The sequence below is a fragment of the Vombatus ursinus genome, unplaced genomic scaffold (genome assembly GCF_900497805.2).
Source record: "Vombatus ursinus unplaced genomic scaffold, bare-nosed wombat genome assembly UNPS02009770.1, whole genome shotgun sequence".
Lineage (NCBI taxonomy): Eukaryota > Metazoa > Chordata > Mammalia > Diprotodontia > Vombatidae > Vombatus > Vombatus ursinus.
Genome location: NW_020949548.1, coordinates 14,672,859 through 14,692,676, shown reverse-complemented (window position 1 = coordinate 14,692,676; position 19,818 = coordinate 14,672,859). Strand labels below are relative to the sequence as shown.

Below are 19,818 nucleotides of genomic sequence, written 5' to 3'. Positions count from 1 at the left end.
GATACCCTCATTCTCACCTCTCTTGGCTCTCCTTTCTCTCTTTTCTCATTCTTTATTTCTGTCCCTGGGTCTCTGGGTCTCTCTGTTCTCCTTTTGTTTTCATTTAGTTTTTTATTTTTTTGCATTTTCCTATTCCATGTTATTCCCTTACTATAGAACTAAAGTGCTTTAAATTTTTAATTAATTTATTAAGTAGAGTTTTATGTCTCCTGCTTTAAGAGTGGCTAGATGGGAAAATTCCATTACATTTTTCTCCTCAAAAAATTAATTTTTTTACCTGTATGTGATCTCTGATTTGTGTGTGAGCACCTCTTAAGGAACAAAAGTTTAATTTTCATAGTTGCCACATCCTTACCAGCTGTATAAATTAGAGATGAGAACTATTAATATATTCAAATAGGTCACTGTGTGGCATTACTAAAGCCACTTTTCCTCTCTAGTCCTGAGTTTCCATAAAATGAAGGGCTTGAACTGAATGATCTCCAATATACTTTCCAGCTCTAAAACCTATGATTCTATGAATCCAGCATTATTAGCTTTTCAAGATGGTGATTCATTGGAAAGAACAATGGATTCAGAGTCAGAAGAAGATCTAGAATCCAATGCCAGTTAGCTCTGGCACATCTTTACCTGTGTGACCTTAGGTAAGTCTCTTCACTTTTCTGAGCTTCAGTTTCCTCATGTTGAACTGGATGACCTCTGACATCCCTTTCAGCTCAAAACTGATGATTCGTGCCTATGTTAGCCTATACTGTTTCACTTACACCTCTCTTCCAAGGATCCCAAGGAACCTAGATCATGGTCCTAATTGTCTCCACAGAAGTGGGGCATCATGGTACAATGGGAAGTGTACTGGCCTAGAAATCCAGAGCGTTGGACACTAGTCCTGGCTCTGCCACTCACTTGAGGGGCCATCATTTCTCTGGGACACATTTCCTCACCTCTAACTTGAGAGAATTCACCAGATGGTCTCTAAGATTCTATCCCCCTCTGGTTTTGATTCCCATGAGTTCAAGAATTTTAATATCCTTCCAATTTTTTAAATGAAAAACAGAGATAGAGTGATTATACATCATCTACAGGGTAGCTCTGATCCACAGAGCAGTGTTGAGAAATACGTACATTTATAACAAATGAATTATGACCCTATCTTTTTGCTGTTAATTACCCAGTTACTGTTCTAAGAAAGAATGATTAAGAAGAAAATGTGCATATAAATGTGCATATAAACTGAGTTTAACTTAACCACAGCGATTTCTGGAGAATAAGATATTCCACATAAGTGATTTTCCAGATAGCTAAAATGTGCCCCTTTCAGTGCTGAAACTTAAAAAAAAAATTAGCCATCTTTGATAGAAATCTTTTCTGTCTTTTTAAACAGAGACAAAGCATTATCTAATCTTTTCTCAATGATTCAGGGCCAATGTTATGACTGGGCTATAATATAGGGGTGCCCTCGGGGATTGGTAGTGTACTGAGACACTTGCCCAGACATTAAAGCCCCAAATAAGTTCTCTTTTTAGTTGGTAACTCTGCTGTCTTTCTCTTCTCGTCAACTGTTTTTCACACTATTCTAGCAGCTTTAGTCACCACCACCCCAAATCATTTCCTTGTGATAATCTATTAAGATCTGAGAGTTTCCAAGGAAAACCAGATAACTAACCCCTTCGACCAGCAAGCTTGTTTTTTATCCACCATTCTAAGACATCAGGCTTTGACGAGGGCATGAAGGTTGGCATGATGACTCCTGAAGAAGGTAAAAATGCACTAGGACTTTGGGGCAACTATTTTCCTTGATGCTTAGAAGTTGTTTTTGTTTATTTCTGTGTTCTGAAGTGTTAAAGTTGACAAAACTCTGATTGTTGAATAAAAGTTACCATCGTCATACCTATTTGGGGAAAAAGAACGGGTAACATGGAAATTGAATGTGGGAAATACTCAGAGGTCCTACATTAATACCAAGCTACTCTTGAATGACGGAAATGAAAGATGAGCCAAGAGAGCTGATTAAACTAGCAAAGTTCAACCATTGGATCACTGGTGGTTCTCAAGCTTTTTGACCAAGAATCACCATCTGAAGGATTGTTTTGAGAAAGAAATATTGATGTGAAATTTATACTGGCTCAAAAAAACTGAAGAAATCTCTTTTTCTGGCTGGCTTTCTTTCACTATTTCTGACGTTGTCTCTTGTGTTAACAGAGGGAGGGGCTGTCCTTGAACATGCCAAATCGATGATGTTAAATGCAATAGTCAAAAGGTAGAAGAAAAGTCAGGATGCAGAAAATACAAAGGCTATCAGCAAACTGGTCACCAGATGACAAAATTTTCATAGTAATGCACAGAGATAATCTTCTATAGCATAAAGGGTGGTTGCAGCCTCATCAGACTGAGAGCCTACTAGAGACTACTCACTCAATGAAATCATATACCTTTAATTATAGTTTTCTGTTTATCTCACATCCTCCCCCTTGACTCTGGGCTCCACAAGGACATGTCTTATCTAAAATCTGTGTCTCCTCCAGTTCCTAACACAGCGCTCTGCACAGGGCAGGCATTTAATATGTATGGAATTGAAATTAATTAAATTGAATGGATTAGACTGAAGAGCACACACACAGCCATATATAACCATGAATGTAAGAAATATGAGCCATCACCTCAGGCCTTGGGACAGAGGGAAAAAACAGGAGTAAAAAAGTAAAAGATGACAGGAATGAGTAGATTAAAAAAAAACCTAAAAGTAAGACGTCTGAGAAAGTGGAGACTTCTTTAGGAGCATGGAGCAATATATGTGCAGCCAAAGCTTGGCCACAAATCGGGCAAACAAACTGAAGGCAATTGTTTACTTGGCCAGGAGAGCTTGATTTTGAGTTGAAAATAAAAATAGTGGGTAAAACCTGGAAGACAGACTTCTCAGAGTTATAAGACTGGGCTAGGAAGGGGCTATACTCCAGTTACCAGACAAAGGGTGCTACAAGAAGGCTTGCTTCCTATACTGAATCATAGAACCATATGATCATATGACAGAGTGGGGGAGTGACCTTACCCTGTCTTACCCTTAGAAACTCACAGTACCTCTATTGTTAGCATCTTTATAAAGTTTGTGACTGGTAAAACTACATCCATTCTAGTCCTTTTTTTAATCAAGATAATTATCCTGAGAGGGTTACTGTTGGTACTTTGCTACTATTAAGAAGTCCAAGAGATAGAGGGGAAAATTTAGAATGTCTGAGAGAAGAAAATGGCAGGAGAAATGTCAATGAAGGCAGGCAATCTGGGGATTCATCCCCAGCCATTTCCTCCTCTGACATTCTTTCCATTTTCATCATTATCACTTTCAATGCCCTCCTTTCTCTGTATGCAGAGAACTGTGCCTTAAACAGAAGTGAAGTCTCCACATTGATACAGAGGTGGTAGAGAAGAGATTCAATGCTGATTGTTTGGCTCCAAAACCAGCACCACACATTTCTTTTTCACATAAACCATTGTCTTTCCATGGCTTCCATATCCCATACTTGTGAAGTTGATTTTTAAAATGCAAGTGTAGGGCTTTATATTTGTCTTTGTAAAATTTCATTTTGTTAAGATGTGGCCCATTACTCTAGCCTATCATGATATTTTTTTTTATCTAGGGTCTTTTATCCAATGTGTTAACTATCCCTCCCAACTTTGTATCATCTTAAAATCTGATGAGCATGTCTTCCTCGAGTTCATTGATAGAATGATTAAATAGAACACAGCCAAGAACAGATCCTGGGGTAGTTATTTGAGACTTCCCTTCAGAGCGAGCCTTCTTGCTGCTCCTCGCATATGACACTCCAGCTCACACCCTAATGCCTTCGTGCCTACTGTCCTCTCTATCTTCCTTCTTGGTCACAGAATCCCTTACTTCCTTCAAGACTTAGCTCACGAGTCAACTTCTGTGACATGAAGACTTCCCTTAGGCTGTCACCTGCTTAGGCCCTCTCTCCAAAAACTACTCTGTATTTATATTGTACTCATTCTGTGTATGCTTACAGATATATGTGTTGTCTCCTCCAATAGAATGCAAGCTCCTTGAAGGTAGAACCTGTTCCATGATTGCCTTTGTATCCCCAGCACCTAGTACATTACCAGGCACTTACTAAAGGACTGACTCGCACTAGGCCTTACTTCTTTCATAATGAACCTTCTTGAAAGGAAGCATCGTAGAATAAAATAAGCAATGGACTCAGTGACGGAAGACTTGGGTTTGAGTCCCCGCTCAGCCACACACTAGCTGTGTGTAACCTTGAGCAAATCAATTCACTTTTCTGGGAGTCAATTTCCCCACCTATGAGACAGGAACAACAAAACCCATGTTTATCCACTTAAGTCCTACTTCACTCATGGTGGCAGAAGCTCTGAAGCTGTTCTAAGAAAATGGAAGTTCCACAGGCCCTGAAGTCAGGAGGACCTAAGTTCCAATCCGGCCTCAGACACTTGACACTTACTTGTGTGACCCTGGGCAAGTCACTTAACCCCAATCGCCTAAAAAGAAAAAAAAACTGCAAAAAAAAGAAAGAAAATGGAAGTTCACCAAGTCCTACCAAACTTCAAATACAAGGCAGTAATAGACTGTGTCTGTCAGCCTAGTTGATTTCAGAGAAGGCTGGCCACCACTGGCAAATTCTTTGGGTCAGAGTAATTCATGAAACCATTTGTTAACACATGAAGGGGTCAAAATCTGCATTGAAGAAGGGAGTCTCCACACAGATGAAATTATAGAGCTTTTGAAATACTGAACTAATACTTACCTTTTTCCCCTCACACTGTTATTATGAGATTCAAATGAAGTAACATATGCAAAGTCTATTGTCGTTCAGTCATTTCAGTCGTATCCAACCCTTCGTGACCCCATTTGGGGTTTTCTTGGCAGAGATACTGGAGTGGTTTGCCATTTCCTTCTCCAGATCAATTTACAAATGAGGAAACCGAGGCAAACAGGGTTAAGTGACTTGCCCAGGGTCACACAGTTATCTTCACATCTAGTAAGTGTCTGAGGCCAGACTTAAACTCAGGAAGCTAAGTCTTCCTGACTTCAGGCATGGTGCTCTAGCCACTGCACCACCTGGCTGCCTCCAAATCTATAGAATTGTGTATTACTACACCAAAAGACAACAAAACAGCAAACTGAGATAGAGCCTTCTCCAGTGAGATGCAGATACCTACTCACAGGCCATCCAACTAGCTCCCAAAGCACAGAGGGATAATGTGTCTACTAAAGGTCTGCTTGTCTTACAGTGCACAAAGTAAGAAAGTCTTCTTCAAAGTTTGCTTAATGTTCCAAATCTTGAACTTCGCCCATTTCTCTTGAAAACATGATCCCTAAAGTTATATTTCTATTCATTTTTTTTATCCCTTTACTTACAAGTAGGTTCTTGAAAAATTTGGTTCTATTGGATTTATCTCAGGAGGGGATAAATCAGGTGAAGGTGGTTAGGGGAAAGAAAAAGAAAAGAAGCCATTAGGTTATCTCTCCATTTCACTGGGAGCTTATTTCTGGTCATTTTGTGGTAACTTTGGAGGCATATAACTGTGACTTTTTCCCCAAATCCTTGGACACAAAAAAGAAAGTCTGTTGTCTGGGAGTAACATCAAATACCACACCTCAACATAGTTCTTCCTGGGACAGGATTGGTTCAGACCCCTATGATTTTACTTATGAAAAATACCTGCTTTTTTTCTCTCATTAGCCACTGCCTCTCTTCCCTTGGCAGTTCAGCTGTTGTTAATAAAGCAGAAGCCTTCAAAGAACAGATCTGGTTTGATAAAAGTCTGAACCACTTATACAGGACAGTCACTGAGCATCAGAGAGCATTAATGTTCTCTGGGCAGATGGTGGCACCAGGTGTGGTATAATGGCTTTTAGCCTTTGGCATTTTAATGTGCCATTCGACAGAAGTAAATATATTTGTGTCATTTTGACTGTAATCACTGCTCTCTAGTTTTCCATGTGAACGCCTGGGATTTGCTAAGAATCTTCCTTTATCTTATAACAATAGCAAATTTACAACCAGGCAACAATGATCAAGAAAGCTTTCCACCATTAAGGCTTTACCACACTGAAGAGGGGGTATTCCAGGGAGAGCTGTATATGAAATAAAGGGGTTCTGAGGCCCAGCTCCCAGACCTGCTCCTACCAACATCTCACCAACTGAGGTGAAGTAGCCGAGTCTGTCTGGTGGGATCAAAAACCACAGGGCTTCAGCTTTTAAAACACAAAACAAAAAAACAAAAAAAAAAGACTTCCCAAGTACAAGCTGGGGAAAGGGGTAGATAGCAATTCATTGGAAAAAAATATTCAGACACCATTTCATTTTTTTATCTGTCTTCCTAATCCCTATGGCAGTGCCTACAACATAAGTGAGTTGAAATAAAACAATAAAATGTTAACATTCAAAAAGATCTTAGAGATTATCTAGTTTAGCCAGTCATATTACAAATAGGAAAATTGTGCTCAGAAACACAAAAGGACTTATCAAAGGTCACACAAGTTAATGCCAGAACCTGGTCTAGGACCCAAATCTCCTAACTCCAGGTCAAGCTTTCTTTCTACTATACTGGTGGGTGAGAATTCTGCCTCTAAATCATAAAGGTTGGTTTAATGAATTGGAAATGTCCCACAATGGTGTAATGAAACAACGCCAGCTTGCAGAGACATCCCCCAAAGCTGCTTGTCTTACAATACTGTCACAACAGCCGCCAGACAGACTCTGGCCACCCAAATTAGAAGGCAATAGAGATGTCCCTAGTTCTAGGGTTGCAGATTACGGAGGGAACAGGTTTTTAGGATTATTTTGGCTCAGGGGTAAAACTATGCACAAGTTCTGGAAAAGAATTAAGTGAGAATTTGAGCCCCTAAGGGAAACAAGGAGGCTGCAGCAGGAAAGTCCAACAATCTCACTGCAGCTCATTACAGGGGCAGGGGAGTGGATGTTCTCCTCCCATCCAACTGTCCTGTGCAACCCAACACCAGCCACAGAGTTCTTACTTTGTGCTGAGAACAGCAAAACATCTGCTAAACTTTATTTGAAGCAGTTGCTGCCAGGAGGAAGGGGCTAGATGTGATCTTTAAGATCCCTAATGACCTGAAATGCATAATATGACATTAAATAATAAAGCTATGGACTGGCCCTGTGATTCCACCTATAGAAGAGATTCCTCAGTGAGAAAGTTCCTTCTCCAAGTGCAGGTTGGCACCTTCTCTGCCACTTAGAAAGTATCCTAGAGCATCAGAAAGTTTAATGGCCTGCCCAAGGTCACACAGCCAATAGATGGGAGAGACAGGATTTGAACCCAGGTCTTCCTGGCTTCAAGGTTGGTTCTTTCTTCTTTTATCCACTGCACCAGGATAGGAGAAAGAGAGGGGAAGGGGAAAGGCTGCTGATAATACAGACTAATTGAAGAATAGCTAATTGGAGGTCAGACTTGGTGATCACTGTAGATTGTGCAATGAAATGGTAGCAATTGTGTAATACGTTGTTACAGGCTGTAAAAGTTTATCATCTACCAAATACCAAGTTAGACACAATCTGGTGGCTAGAATTACATATTAGAAGCTTGCTGTCATGGATTGACATGATAAGTCTTCATGCTACAAATAGAGACATCAAATATCCTGAAGAACTCAGTCAATTATTGTACCAGAACTGGACCGTATCACAGACCAAACTACTGCCCACAATCTTTGAAAATAACATTGATTCATTAAAAAACTCAGGAACAACATTTTTAATAGATGTCACCATTCCAACCCTCATGAGAACAAGAGCTCTCCAAGTTATTTAGAGTCCTACCTACCTGGGGAGAGCTAAATTATTTAAGAACAGGCTAAGGTATATATCATACTAGTCCTGTCTGCTACTGGGGTCATACTGTGAGTGCTTTCAGTGTGCCTACAGAGGATGAGCTTATATCCTAATACTTTTATTCAGATATATAAAGCTGTTATTTTATCTGCCTGAGCAATAGTCTGAAGACCATTAACTATGAAGGATAATAACAAGATGGCATCTTGTCCCAGGACCATTTATACCTGAATCCTTATCAAAAAAGATGAGAAAAACAACATGATGAGAAGAACAAAATGATAATAATAAATGACATTTTCACAGTGCTTTATCTTTACCAAGTACTTTCTATATATGTCAGTCAGCCAATCAATAAGCATTTATTAAGTGTCTATTATGTTCCAGGCACTAGAAGGACAGAAGTTAGTTCCTGCTCTCGAGGACCTCACAGTCTAATAGGAGAGATGACATGATAAAAATTATATACAAGATATGTACAGGCTAAATTGGAAATAATCAACAGATGGAAGGAGCTAGCATTAAGGGAGATCAGGAAAGGTTTTTCATAGTAGGCTTTTAGCTGGAACTTGAAGAAAGGTTGGGAAGCCAGAAGTTAAGATGAGGAGGGAGAGGATTCCAGGCATGGAGGACAAAAATGTCCAGTCTAGAGAGGGAGGGTTTTGTGTCAGGAATAGCAAGGAAGCCACTGCTACTTCATCACAGAATAAAAGGAAGGGAGGGGAGTAAGGTGTAAGAAGACTGGAAAGGTGAGGGAGAATAGGTTGTGGAGGTCTTTGAATATCCAAAAGAGGATTTTATTGGATCCTAGAGGTGATAGAGAGTCACTACAGTTTACTGAATGTGAGGTTGAGATGGTCAGACATATACTTTAGGAAGATTAACTTGACAGCTGAATGGAGGATGGACCGGAGTTTGGGGGAAGCCTTGAGGCAAGAAGCCCAACCAAAAGATTACTGCAATAGTCTAAGCATGCAGTGATGAGGATTCGCACCAGAGTGGTGGCAATGTCAGGGGAGAAAAAGATGCATACATGAGAGATATTAGAAAGGTAAAATTGACAGGACTTGACAACAAATATGGGGGTGACAGAGTGAACAGAGAAAGTAAGGTAGGTTACAAGCCCTGTTGATTAGCAGGATAGCGGTACCTTCGGCAGTAATAGGGAAGTTCAGACGAGGAGTAGTTTGGGGGAAAGACAATAAGTTTAATTTGGGACATAGTGAGTTTTAAGATGTCTACAGGACATCCAGTTTGAGATGTCTAATAGGCAGTTGGAAATACAAGGGTAGAGGTTAGGAGGGAGGTTAGAGCTGGATAAGTAGATTTGAGAATAATCAGCAAAGAGAAGATAATCAAATCCATAGGAGCTGGTGGTATCACCAAGTGAATTCATACAGACAGAGAAGACAAGAGAGTCCAGGGCAGAGCCCCAGGGGAGACCATTCTTTAGAGGGCATGACCTAGATGAAAATCCAGCAAAGGAGAAGGGGAGGAGGAAAAACAGGATAGAGTAGTGTTACAAAAACCTAGAGAGAAAAAGAATATCAAGAAAAAGAAGGTGATCAGCAGTGTCAAAAACTGCAAAAAGAGAAGTCAAGAAGGATGAGGACTGAAAAAAAGCCATTAGATTTGGCAACTAAGAAATCATTGGTAACTTTGGAGAGAGCAGTTTTCACTGAATGATGAGGTCAGAAGCCAGACTATAGAAAGTTAAGAAGAGAGTGAGAGGAAAGGAAGTGGAGGCATCAATTACAGGTGACCTTCTCAAGGAGTGTAGCCACAAAAAGGAGGTAAGATATGGGACAATAGCTAATGTGGACAGATGGATCAAGTGAGAATTTTTTTTTGAGAATGGGAGAGACATGGGCAAGTCTATAGGCAATAGGGTAGCAGCTAGTAGACACTGAATATAAATAAGAATGGAAATGACAGAGGGGGCCATCTGCTGGAGAAGATGGGGTGGAATGGAATCACTTGTGCATGTAGAGAGGTTTGTCTTGGCAAGGAGAAGGGCCACCTCTTTATGGGAGACAGGGGTGAAGGAGGGGATAGTGGTAGAAGGCATCTGAGTGATATGAGATGAGGAGGAGGGGAGGGGAGGAGAGGGAGCCCCTCTGCAAATGGCTTCAATTGTTTCTGTGAAAAATGTTCATTCATCTGACCCTCACCATAATCCAGCGAGGTCGGTAGTAATGTATCTCCACTTATACTTCACATGTAAAGAAATTGAGCAATAGGGAGATGAAGTGACTTACTCAAGGTTAAACAACTAGTAAGAATAAGGGCCAAAACTCAAACCCTGGTTCCCTAACTCTTCATTGGTGCTTTTTCCACCAGCCACGCTGAACTTCCAGGACGTCAAGCTGTCAGTCAGGGACAATACTCACTCTAGCTCATGATCTTCATGCTCATGGAGGTGCCAGTCCCATCATCCCTGTATCAAGATCCTGGTAGGCTAGTACGTCATGGCAACAAGGGGCACCCTGGTGGTACTTGTGCAGTAATAATCATTATCATCAACTATAACTGGCATTCGCATCATACTTTAGCAGTTTACTAAAAATGCTCTAGACATGATTCATTGGAACTTCATTTACAACCCTTAGACAAATGTTCTGGGTATTATTATCCTCATTTTAAAGATGAGGAAATTGAAGTCCCTAAAAGTTAAAGTGACTTGCCTTCAAGCATACAACTCAGGTAGCCACTAGACCATCGTGTTTTTGCTGGACCCTGGCATTACTCCAGAGTCTACCTGGAAGAGGCTCTATGTCCATCACTGGTGTCGAGGGCCTGCTCCCTGGGAGCTCCCCACTCAGGAGCCAAGATTAATCCAAGGATGTATGCATGTATTCCTTACCCTCTTAGGGCTTGGAGTTTAAGACAGAAACACAGACACAGTGCCATAGGACATTAGAGCTAGAAAGGGATTTAAAGAGCCTAGAATCAAGGCTTTTACTGCTGCAAGGGATCTTAGATATCATCTGCTTACTTCCTTCAATTTATGGGTACAGAATCCTAGGTCTGAAGAGGCAAAGTGAGCTGCCTACCATCATATAAATAAAAAGCCATAGGGCTGAAATTCAAACTCGGGTTTTCTAACTACAAACCCTGCTCCCCCTCACCCACTTTGATCCCTTCATTTGACAGAGGAGGAAAATAAGGCTCCAATGACTTGAGGCTCAGATGATAGATCAAGAGCCAATGACCTGCCAAGGTCACACATTAGTGGCCAAGCTGTGATGAGAATCTATCTCCAGACTTCTGGTTACAGGCTATTTCCGCTACAAAGAAGTAAAGGGATACCAGCCACGCCCCAGCCCAGCATGAGGATCCAACATAGAAGCTGGACATTGCACAGGAGGAACAATGCTGTCTAGAGCTCCTGGACCAGAAGCTCTTTTTTGGCTCCCTGGGGTACAAAACAGTATAGACATAGTGAATATGCATTAAAATTATATTCAATTTGCATAGGACACACATAATTCTTCTGCAATCTGCCTAGTTAAAGTTCTATTTTTTACCTCCTTCCTTTTCAGCCTCCAGCTCCCTCTGTAAGCCAGATCCATGCATCAGAACCCTGCCTGACAAGTCATGCTGGGATGGGGGCGGGGTTGGAAGGATGGCAAGGGGGAAGGAAAGAAGAGGTGGGGCACAGTATTCAGGAAAACTTAGGAGGGGGTGAAAGATCCCTGAGAGGCCACAGGTGTGTAGAGCTCTGGATGACTGCTAGGGTTTAACCACATCTGAGCAGCAGAACAAGCCAAACTCCCACAATACCAGGCCACTGGATAATACTTCTAGGGGTTCCTGGAGTTTCTAAGGATAGTGCCAGCCTGTCTAATATGCTCGTAGATTCTACTCCATCACAGATGTCTTTCAGAATGTGGATTAGTTGATGAAGGTTGCAGTGAGGTGGGCAAAACTAAACTGGATAAGTAGGAAGAGATGGGACAGACAAAAACAAAAGCATCAGACCAAAAGGCATTGGACTTTGAGTTCATCAAAACAGAGCTAGGATCTATTGTTTAATATAAACTTGGAGTGAGGACACAGGGAAACTCAGTTACTTTTACTCACTAACCTGGCTCTTCCACTAGAGATTTTGATTCTAACATAGAATCAGACAAGATAGAATTTAGAATTGAACCAAAATCTTAGGGCTGGAAGAGCTCTCAGAGATTACTGACTCCCTCATTCTATAGCCTGAGAAACAGAAGCCCACAGAGGACCCTTCCTAAGATCATTCAGCAAGTTAATGCAGAGCATAGCCTAGCAGAGCATAGGATCATTGGAACTCCTGACCCCCAAAGCAAGATCCTTTCCACTACTTCACAGCTGCCCTCAAAACTGTGGACAAATGTGATGGAGATGGGAGGAAGAGGGTAGAACTAAGCTGTACAAGAAAGAATACAGGCAAGGGAGAGAGAAAAGGTCATTAGACCAACGCTGACCTCTGATCACATCAGATGTCCCAGATTTGTGGATCTGGGAGAACTCTCAGAACTCAATGAGTTTAATCCCCTAATTTTGCATTCAGAACCTTGAGGCTCAGAAGGGTGAATTAATTTACCTAAGGCCACACAACTAGTAACTATCCACCAGGAGGCACTTACCCAAAATGTAGACATAATCATTAGGGGGGAAAAAACCCATACAAAGGGTTTGCATTATTAATCCTATTCAGTAGAGAAAACAACAAAGGCGTTAAAACTTTTAAGTATTTTTTTCTTATTTTGCCTTTGTTTATCTTCCTGATTATAATAGCATCATAAGACTTCAGAGTTGGAAGGTCCCCTAGAGATCATCTAGTCCATCTCTCCTTTTTCAGATAAAGATCCTACATAAATGTCCCACTTTTCTGTAGTGTAGAAATGAACCCTGAGACCTTGAGGCCTCTTTGTGAAAATCCAACATCTGGCCCCTCCTACAAAGATGTAAAGGTTTTAACTATATGTCCAGCAATGGAATATATGTGCCTATATACAATGACCAGCTTGGCCAGATTCAGAGAGAGTCATCAGCAGGGAGCTGAGCACTAAGTGATGAATTTCTTTTGTTTTCTTTTCAGCCAGTCTTGAAAACCTCTCTATGAAGGCATGGAGTGTTTATGATTTGCCTTAGAAGAAAGAGTGTCTACACTGACAAAATTATGTATCCTACAAATATCTTACAGATAGTAACCTGCTCCAAAGGGACAAAGAAGTGGCTTCTTTCCAGCTCTAATTACTCCTCTCTCTAATCAAAGAAGAAGGCCAGATGTTGGACATTCCTCACACTGTAGAAAAGTAGCAGTGTGAATGCTGACAAAAGGATGCCTAAGCCCAGCATTAAATTCCATCATCCATTTTTTCAGAAGCCATAGGCCACTGGGGCAGGTCCTGCCTGTCCTCTATTGTAGTCCAACCCTGGTGACCCCATAAAATGCTTGATTCTTTTACTATGCCACCAGAGCCAGACTGTGGGTCATCTGGCTCCAGGGAAGCTGACTTCATCAGTACCTTTCTTACTGGATTAGGAGACGAGGGCTGCATGGTGCTGTCCAGAGGGTGCACGTTGGCAGCGGCATCTTCTGCCATGGCCTGGGACAAAGGAGGGATGACAGTCCTGTCAAGAGGTGGAACTGGCTTTGGGCCTTCAGGCACACTGGGCTCCTCACAAGCCTGCAAGGGAAAAGATGTGTTCAGACATCACTAACAGAATAAGCAACCATTCCCCACCACCCAGCGCATTCATCCCCCTATGCCTCCACTGCCACCTCCGTACTCTCTCACCCCATTTATGCTTGTTATTTCTACTTTTACAGCATCTCTCCCATACATCACCTTTTCCCTCCTCATACAGCCTAGCTCAGACCATCATCATCTGTTGCACTGAATATCTGAAAGGCCCTCCAACGAGTCTCCCCAACTCAAGCCCATCACTTCTCCAATCCATTCTCCACCAGTGACCTATGATTTTCCTAAAGCATAGATCTGATGATGACATCCCCTGCTCAGTAAATTCCAGTGGTTTCCCCATCACCACCAGATCAATTATAAAGTACTCCATTGGGTATTTAAGGCTATTAACCACTGGACCCCTTTCTACCTTTCCATTCACCTCACATTTAACGTCCTTCTATACATTCCAAGACCCATTGATGGAGACCCACTTGCTGTTCCTCACATACAACACTCCCTCTCCTCTGCCCATGTCTTGATTTTATTTCTCCCTCCTCACCTTGCCTCTTAGCAACCTTGGCTTTCTTCAAGAGGCAGCTTAAATGCCACCTCTACAGGAGATGAGGCCTCTCCCAGTGCCTCAACTCACTTGGGCCTTCCTCTCTAGGGCTACCTTCCTTCTCCTCAGCATATATATTGTATGTACCTTTTTACTTACATGCTGCTCTTCCTGCCCCCCTTAGAATGGAGGGTCAGGCATCATTTGTGGCTTGGCTTCCTTTGTACCTCCATTGCTTTGGATAGTGCCTGGCCCACAGTAAGGGCTTAACAAATGACTGATTTTTGATTTTTAATACAACGCTTTGGACAAGTTCTTCTAAAACACAAAGCCTAGGGGAGATCTAAGGAACTATCCTTTTTACCATCATAAAGTGTAAATCATATGATCCTAAATTTAGAGTTAGAAGAGATGTTAGAGGCCATTTAGCCCAATATCTCTATTTTACAGATAAGAAAACTGAGCTCTTGGCCCTACACCTTACAGCCTCCTGGGGTAGAACCTACGTAGAGGGAAACCTTCAAAGGAACATGTAATATTTGCCTTCTTAACAATAACAGCAGACCCAGTGTTGACTGGTATTCAGTTTATAGTTCACTATGATCCCTTCCTGGTATTGGGTAAGAACCCCCTCTCTCCTCCCAAAATTATTATAAATTTGGGTCAGACAGTTTGATTTATCTGTTAGAACACTGATATAAGGTCTTAAGTGTTTTCTTTAAGATGGGATATATCTATGGGACTTGGATAGAAAACGCAGATGAAAACTGTGTAGCCCTTAAGGTGATACTGTAATGGGATACAGTAATGTCATGATTGTGGCAGGGGAAATAAAGGTAGTACAGGAAGGCAGGAACTAGTGAAAAGAGGGAAGCAAAGCTCCCGAAGAGAAAGCAAAACATAGCAGGACTGATTCGAGAATAGTATGGAGAGTTCAAGATGGCAGGTTTGGCATGATAGAGTGGGGCTGTGGCGATCTGTAGAGTCGAATCAACAACCATTTAATAAGTACCTACTAGGGCCAGGCACTGTCCCTAATCACTCAGGATACAAATAAGAAGATAGCACCTGCCCTCAAGGAGCTTATAATCTAAATGAGGAAGACAGTATACAAAAGGAAGCTGAGAAAGGTAGGAGAGGCTGCCAGAGGAGACTAGATTTTTTTATGGAGTTGAAACCAAGCAGAGCAGATGGTGGGAAATGAAGAATTGCCTGGAAAATTCCAAGACCTCTATAAAGGAAGGTTGGGGGAAGAGTTTTTTGCTTTGCCCCCCAGCTCTCCAAACAGATGGGAGAGGCAACTGAGGGTCCTGCAGAGGTGCTGAGGATCAGAGTTGAAGCATTCTCCATGAAGATGAGGTCCATAATATCACTTAGAGTTTTAAGACTGTCTCAAGAGAGTTAAGAGTAAAAGCCAGGCTTCGATTTGTTGACGAAATTCATGACTAGTCAAGAAGTTATCAATGAATCTTTGGAATTAGTGGTAGCACATTTGTTCTTGTCCAACAAAGTGGGAGCCATAAAGGGTCTGAAACTTCTTGTGAGTTACAGCCCCCGATACCTAGATCTCATTCCTGACCTGTATCTTAAAAGGTACAGTCTCCAAGTAGAATGGGCTGTCTCCAGGGAAGGTGAACTTCCTCGATAGTGGTGGTCTTTCATCAAAAGCTATATGACCGTTTATTGGGGATGTTGTAGAAGAGGTGAGGAATGACTTGCGTTGGGTGACAGTGTTGTACAAATTACTGGAGAGAAGCTGTAATTTTGGCATGGTTTCATTTAGGGACAGTATGGCTGTCACTAATTTACATTTGCTTCTAACACTGGACTGACTTGGACCCTCAGATTTGGACCAGACAAAACCAGATTGATCTGGTTTCTCTACCTTAGTTGGTTCTCTGTCATGTGAGTGCTGAGTTTCACACCACACACACTATTTCATTGCTCTCTTTTGTGGTCCGTGGCTTTTAAGAATGAGTATCATTCCAAGGAAATACGCAAAAGTTGTAGTGCTTCAAGAACCCACCTCAATAACTGTTAGCTATGTTTCAGAGGCTACTAGAATGCTGAATCAAGAGTTTTAAGAATTATTCAAGTTCATAATAAAATGGCATCATTCACACAGAAGCACCAAGAATGGTGGAGTTGAAAATGTAATTGGAGAGGGGCACTTATTCGCGTGCCTGAAATGTTTCTCTGTGTGGAAAGGATAGGGAGAATGCTCCCAAGAAAAGACTAATGAGGTGGAGAGACTGGACCACGCAAAGACATTCTGCAACTGGTTCTGATTAGCTAACAACATGTTTGGGTGGAACCTTTTTCAACTGGCTACACAGTCAGAATTGGAAGCATCTTCAAAAAGGCCAGAGTCAGCTTTGGCTACCTCTTTTGGCCTCATTCGGTAACTGTTTTACTCACAGTATCCAAGGAAAGACCAAGCCATATAAAAGAAAAGGTCTCAGGACTTTCTCTCTATCAGCCTACCTGGCCTTAAGAAGCACGACCCAATCTTTCCTTTGTCCTTTTCCACTATTGGTGAAAGAAGTGGAGTCTCCAGTTTTGGGAATTTCAAAAGGCTGAAAGAATAAGCCACAGGAATCATGGAAATTGGAATGGGAAACTGAATTCTGGAGTCAGAGTAGCACTGATGCTCTGTGGAGCAAGTAGTGACTTCTGAGAGTGATCTTCTGGACCCACAGAAGGAGACACAAGGACTCACCTGGCAGTTGTGCCACATCTGGAAATGAAACTAGTGGGACCAGTGCCATATAGGAATTGAGCTAAAGTTTTAGTCTATTCCCCTCAGACCCTGAGGCTGTATGGGAAGAGAATATGACTTCCCTCAAGGTGTTGGTAGGGGAAATGTTTATACTTTGTTCTTGCTATAACTTTTAAGCAAACATCTCTTTGTAAAAGCTAATTGATGTTAAGTAGTTAAGTGGAGTAGGGATTCTAATGGCTTGCCCCCAACAAAGGGGAGAATAGCTGATGGCTCAAGCATAGGACAAGATGTCACCCACAAACTCCTCAGGGTAGCCTAGTGCTCTGAGGCAGAGGTGTAGTCTGCCAAGCTCCAGAAGATAAGCCAGAGCATTCTTGCTACAAAAAATGAAAAATAACACCAAGAACAGAAACTATGGCTCCAGAACAGCCTACTATTAAAATTCTCAGAAAATCAGCAAAGACCTTCAGAGAGACCTAGCAGCTAAAGGGATTGTTACTGATTTCTCCACAGTGTGGTATAGGCTTTCTGAAGTTGGAAGAACAGCAAGAAAACCAGCAGAAAAACAGTTGCTACCATTGCTATGAAGCAAAAATGCTTGCCATGAACAAACAGTACAAAGACTGTAGCACTAAAGCTTGGAAAGAAGTTGTTTTTACTGAAGAAGCTCACTGTTTCATTTGAGGCTATACAAAAATCTTGTCAAAAGACACCAGGCGAACCTGTAAGATCTGGGCATCTTCATCAGATTTAAACCAGATAGGAAACTGAGTTTTAACACAATTGAATGACTTCCCAAGGTCATTCAGCCAGTGTGAAACAGAGCTGGAACTTGAATTTGAACACTGAGCTTTGATCTTTGTAAGCAGTAGCTGTTTAATAAATATTTATTAGACTGAAATAAAGGGTCTGAAACTTCTTGTGAGTCACAGCCCCCGATACCTAGATTAATCTATTTGGGCTGCTTAGTGGACTCCTTTGGCCCGGAAAGGCTCAAATACGAGAGGCATATTTTCATATGGATGAGAGAAAGAAAAATGGTAAACATGAGCCTAGAAAGCACAGACTAGATAGGATGAGTCATTTGGGATACAAACCTAGAAAGAGAGATGATAAAGAAACATATAATCATATAATAGGAAAGGACTTTAGAGTTCCTAGAGTCTAACCCCCTTATTTTACAGATAATGAAACTTAAGACCCAGCCATACAATGAGTTAGCAGTACAACCAGCCCTAGGAGCCAGGGCTTGGGACTACCAGTCCAGCTTCCATTCCACCATATCCACTCACAGCTAGGATCATAGACCTATGGGACTTGAGAGTTCATCTAGTTTCTCATTCTATACATAATAAAACTAAAGCTCATAGGGTAAAAGTGACGTGGCTAAGGTCCCATAAGCAATAAATGGCCAAACTTTGAAAATCAGCTTCTCTTTTTCCACTCTATCATTTTTCTGCCTCTCATAGCCTAGTTAGCTTCACAGTTTTTTATCAAGCCAACCTTGCCCAGTCAATGAGGTATGCGTTAATTCTCTGAAATCCTGAGTTGTTTGCTGGAGATGCTAATGCTCCCTGGGAAGAGCTTACCTAATATAAAACAGAACCCTCTAAGCTCCTGATAAACATTGTCTGGAATGTCAATTTTCCCAAGTACTACAGACAAGGAAAGAGTCAAATTCCTAACAGCTGCCTCACCACCCACAAAGAGAAGTGTTAGCACGCAAGCTAGCCAGGCTCTGAAATCTACTCATGATTGAGAGAAACTAGCCCTGGTAGCTGAAGACTCAGGCAAGCTTTAGCAACAGTGTTCAGGAGCAAGAGCCCTGGAAAGCTATTCTCCCTAAAAGAGAGATAGTTAGGTCCTGAACTGCTAGGACCACAGATTTCAAGCAGAAGGGATTCCAGAGAGGAACTGTCCCATTTCCCAGATGAGAAAACTACCACCACATGTCCTCTACTTCCTTTCCTGAAATTGGCTCCAATTCCCTAAATCAGGTTCCTCCCCTTATTCAAATTTCCCCTACAAGACATCCTCTTACAGGGAACTTTCTCTGATGAAATAAGACCTAAGATCACGATTCCCATTCTAAAGTAACCAGTTATACTCTCTTTTTCAGGGAGTCTTAAAGAAACTTCAAAGATTTAATAGATAAATAACAGGCTAAGAAAAAGTACATCACTCACAACTCCATGTTACTTGGGACGAGGATCACAGAACCACAGAACCATAAAATTGCCATTGCTGGTGAGTGGAGAGGAGAGGGGAGGTTTGAGAAATGTGTCCTTGCTCTCATATATCCCTTGCTTAAAACTCTCTTATCACACAGGGTTTTCTGGCTCTAAAGCTGGCTCTGTCACCAAGGGTTGAGCCTTCCCTAATCAAAAAGCTCTTAACTCTCAGAGAAGACACCTTCTAGCTCTACAGCTAAGATCCCATAGTTTTTCCAAGTGAGCAGTTGAGGATGACTTGAAGTGCTCCACATAGTTCTAGCTTTATAGTTTTACAAAGTACTTTCCCACCCCTCGTCTCCTTTGATCCTCACAACATCCTCAGAAGGAAGCAGTGCAGGGTTTATCCCTGTGTTGTAGAGGAGGAAACTGAGGCTCATGGAAGGACCAAGTTATCTGCCCCTGGCCATGCAGCAGGCTATAGGCAGAGCTTAGCCTGAATCCACACCTGGCACCTGCTAGTCTGGCCAGGACAGCCTGAGGACTCACCTGGGAGACTTCTTCTTGAACTGGCTGAAGTGGAGCAGGCTGCCTCACTATGTAGTTTATCTGGCCCACGATGGTTTGCTGCACATGTTGAGGAGACTTGGTCTGGTTGAGCTGTAAGCTGGGTTGCTGAGCCTGAAGAAGAAGCTCCAGGTCCTTCTGCATTTCCTCCAGCTCAAATTTATGGTGCATGATGTCCAGGCTAGGAGGCAGGACAGGCTCATGGGCACTCTCATGCTGACCTGTGGTCAGTGGAGGTGGTGGCAGTGGTGGCTGCTGCTGCTGCTGCTGCTGCTGCTGCTGCTGCTGCTGCTGCTGCTGCTGC

At 42.0% G+C, this 19,818-nt stretch overlaps 1 protein-coding gene across 1 annotated transcript in view; it reads right to left on the bottom strand.

Annotated features, from left to right (window-relative positions):
• Positions 1-19,818, bottom strand: part of TRIM66 (tripartite motif containing 66) — a 72,564-nt gene that overhangs the window by 28,364 nt on the left and 24,382 nt on the right. Inside the window, exons 9-10 of the mRNA XM_027852514.1 lie at positions 19,497-19,779; positions 13,334-13,495 (exon numbers count right to left, since the gene is read on the bottom strand). Coding sequence (XP_027708315.1) covers positions 13,334-13,495; positions 19,497-19,779 — 445 coding nt within the window. The remainder of the gene's footprint in view (positions 1-13,333; positions 13,496-19,496; positions 19,780-19,818) is intronic.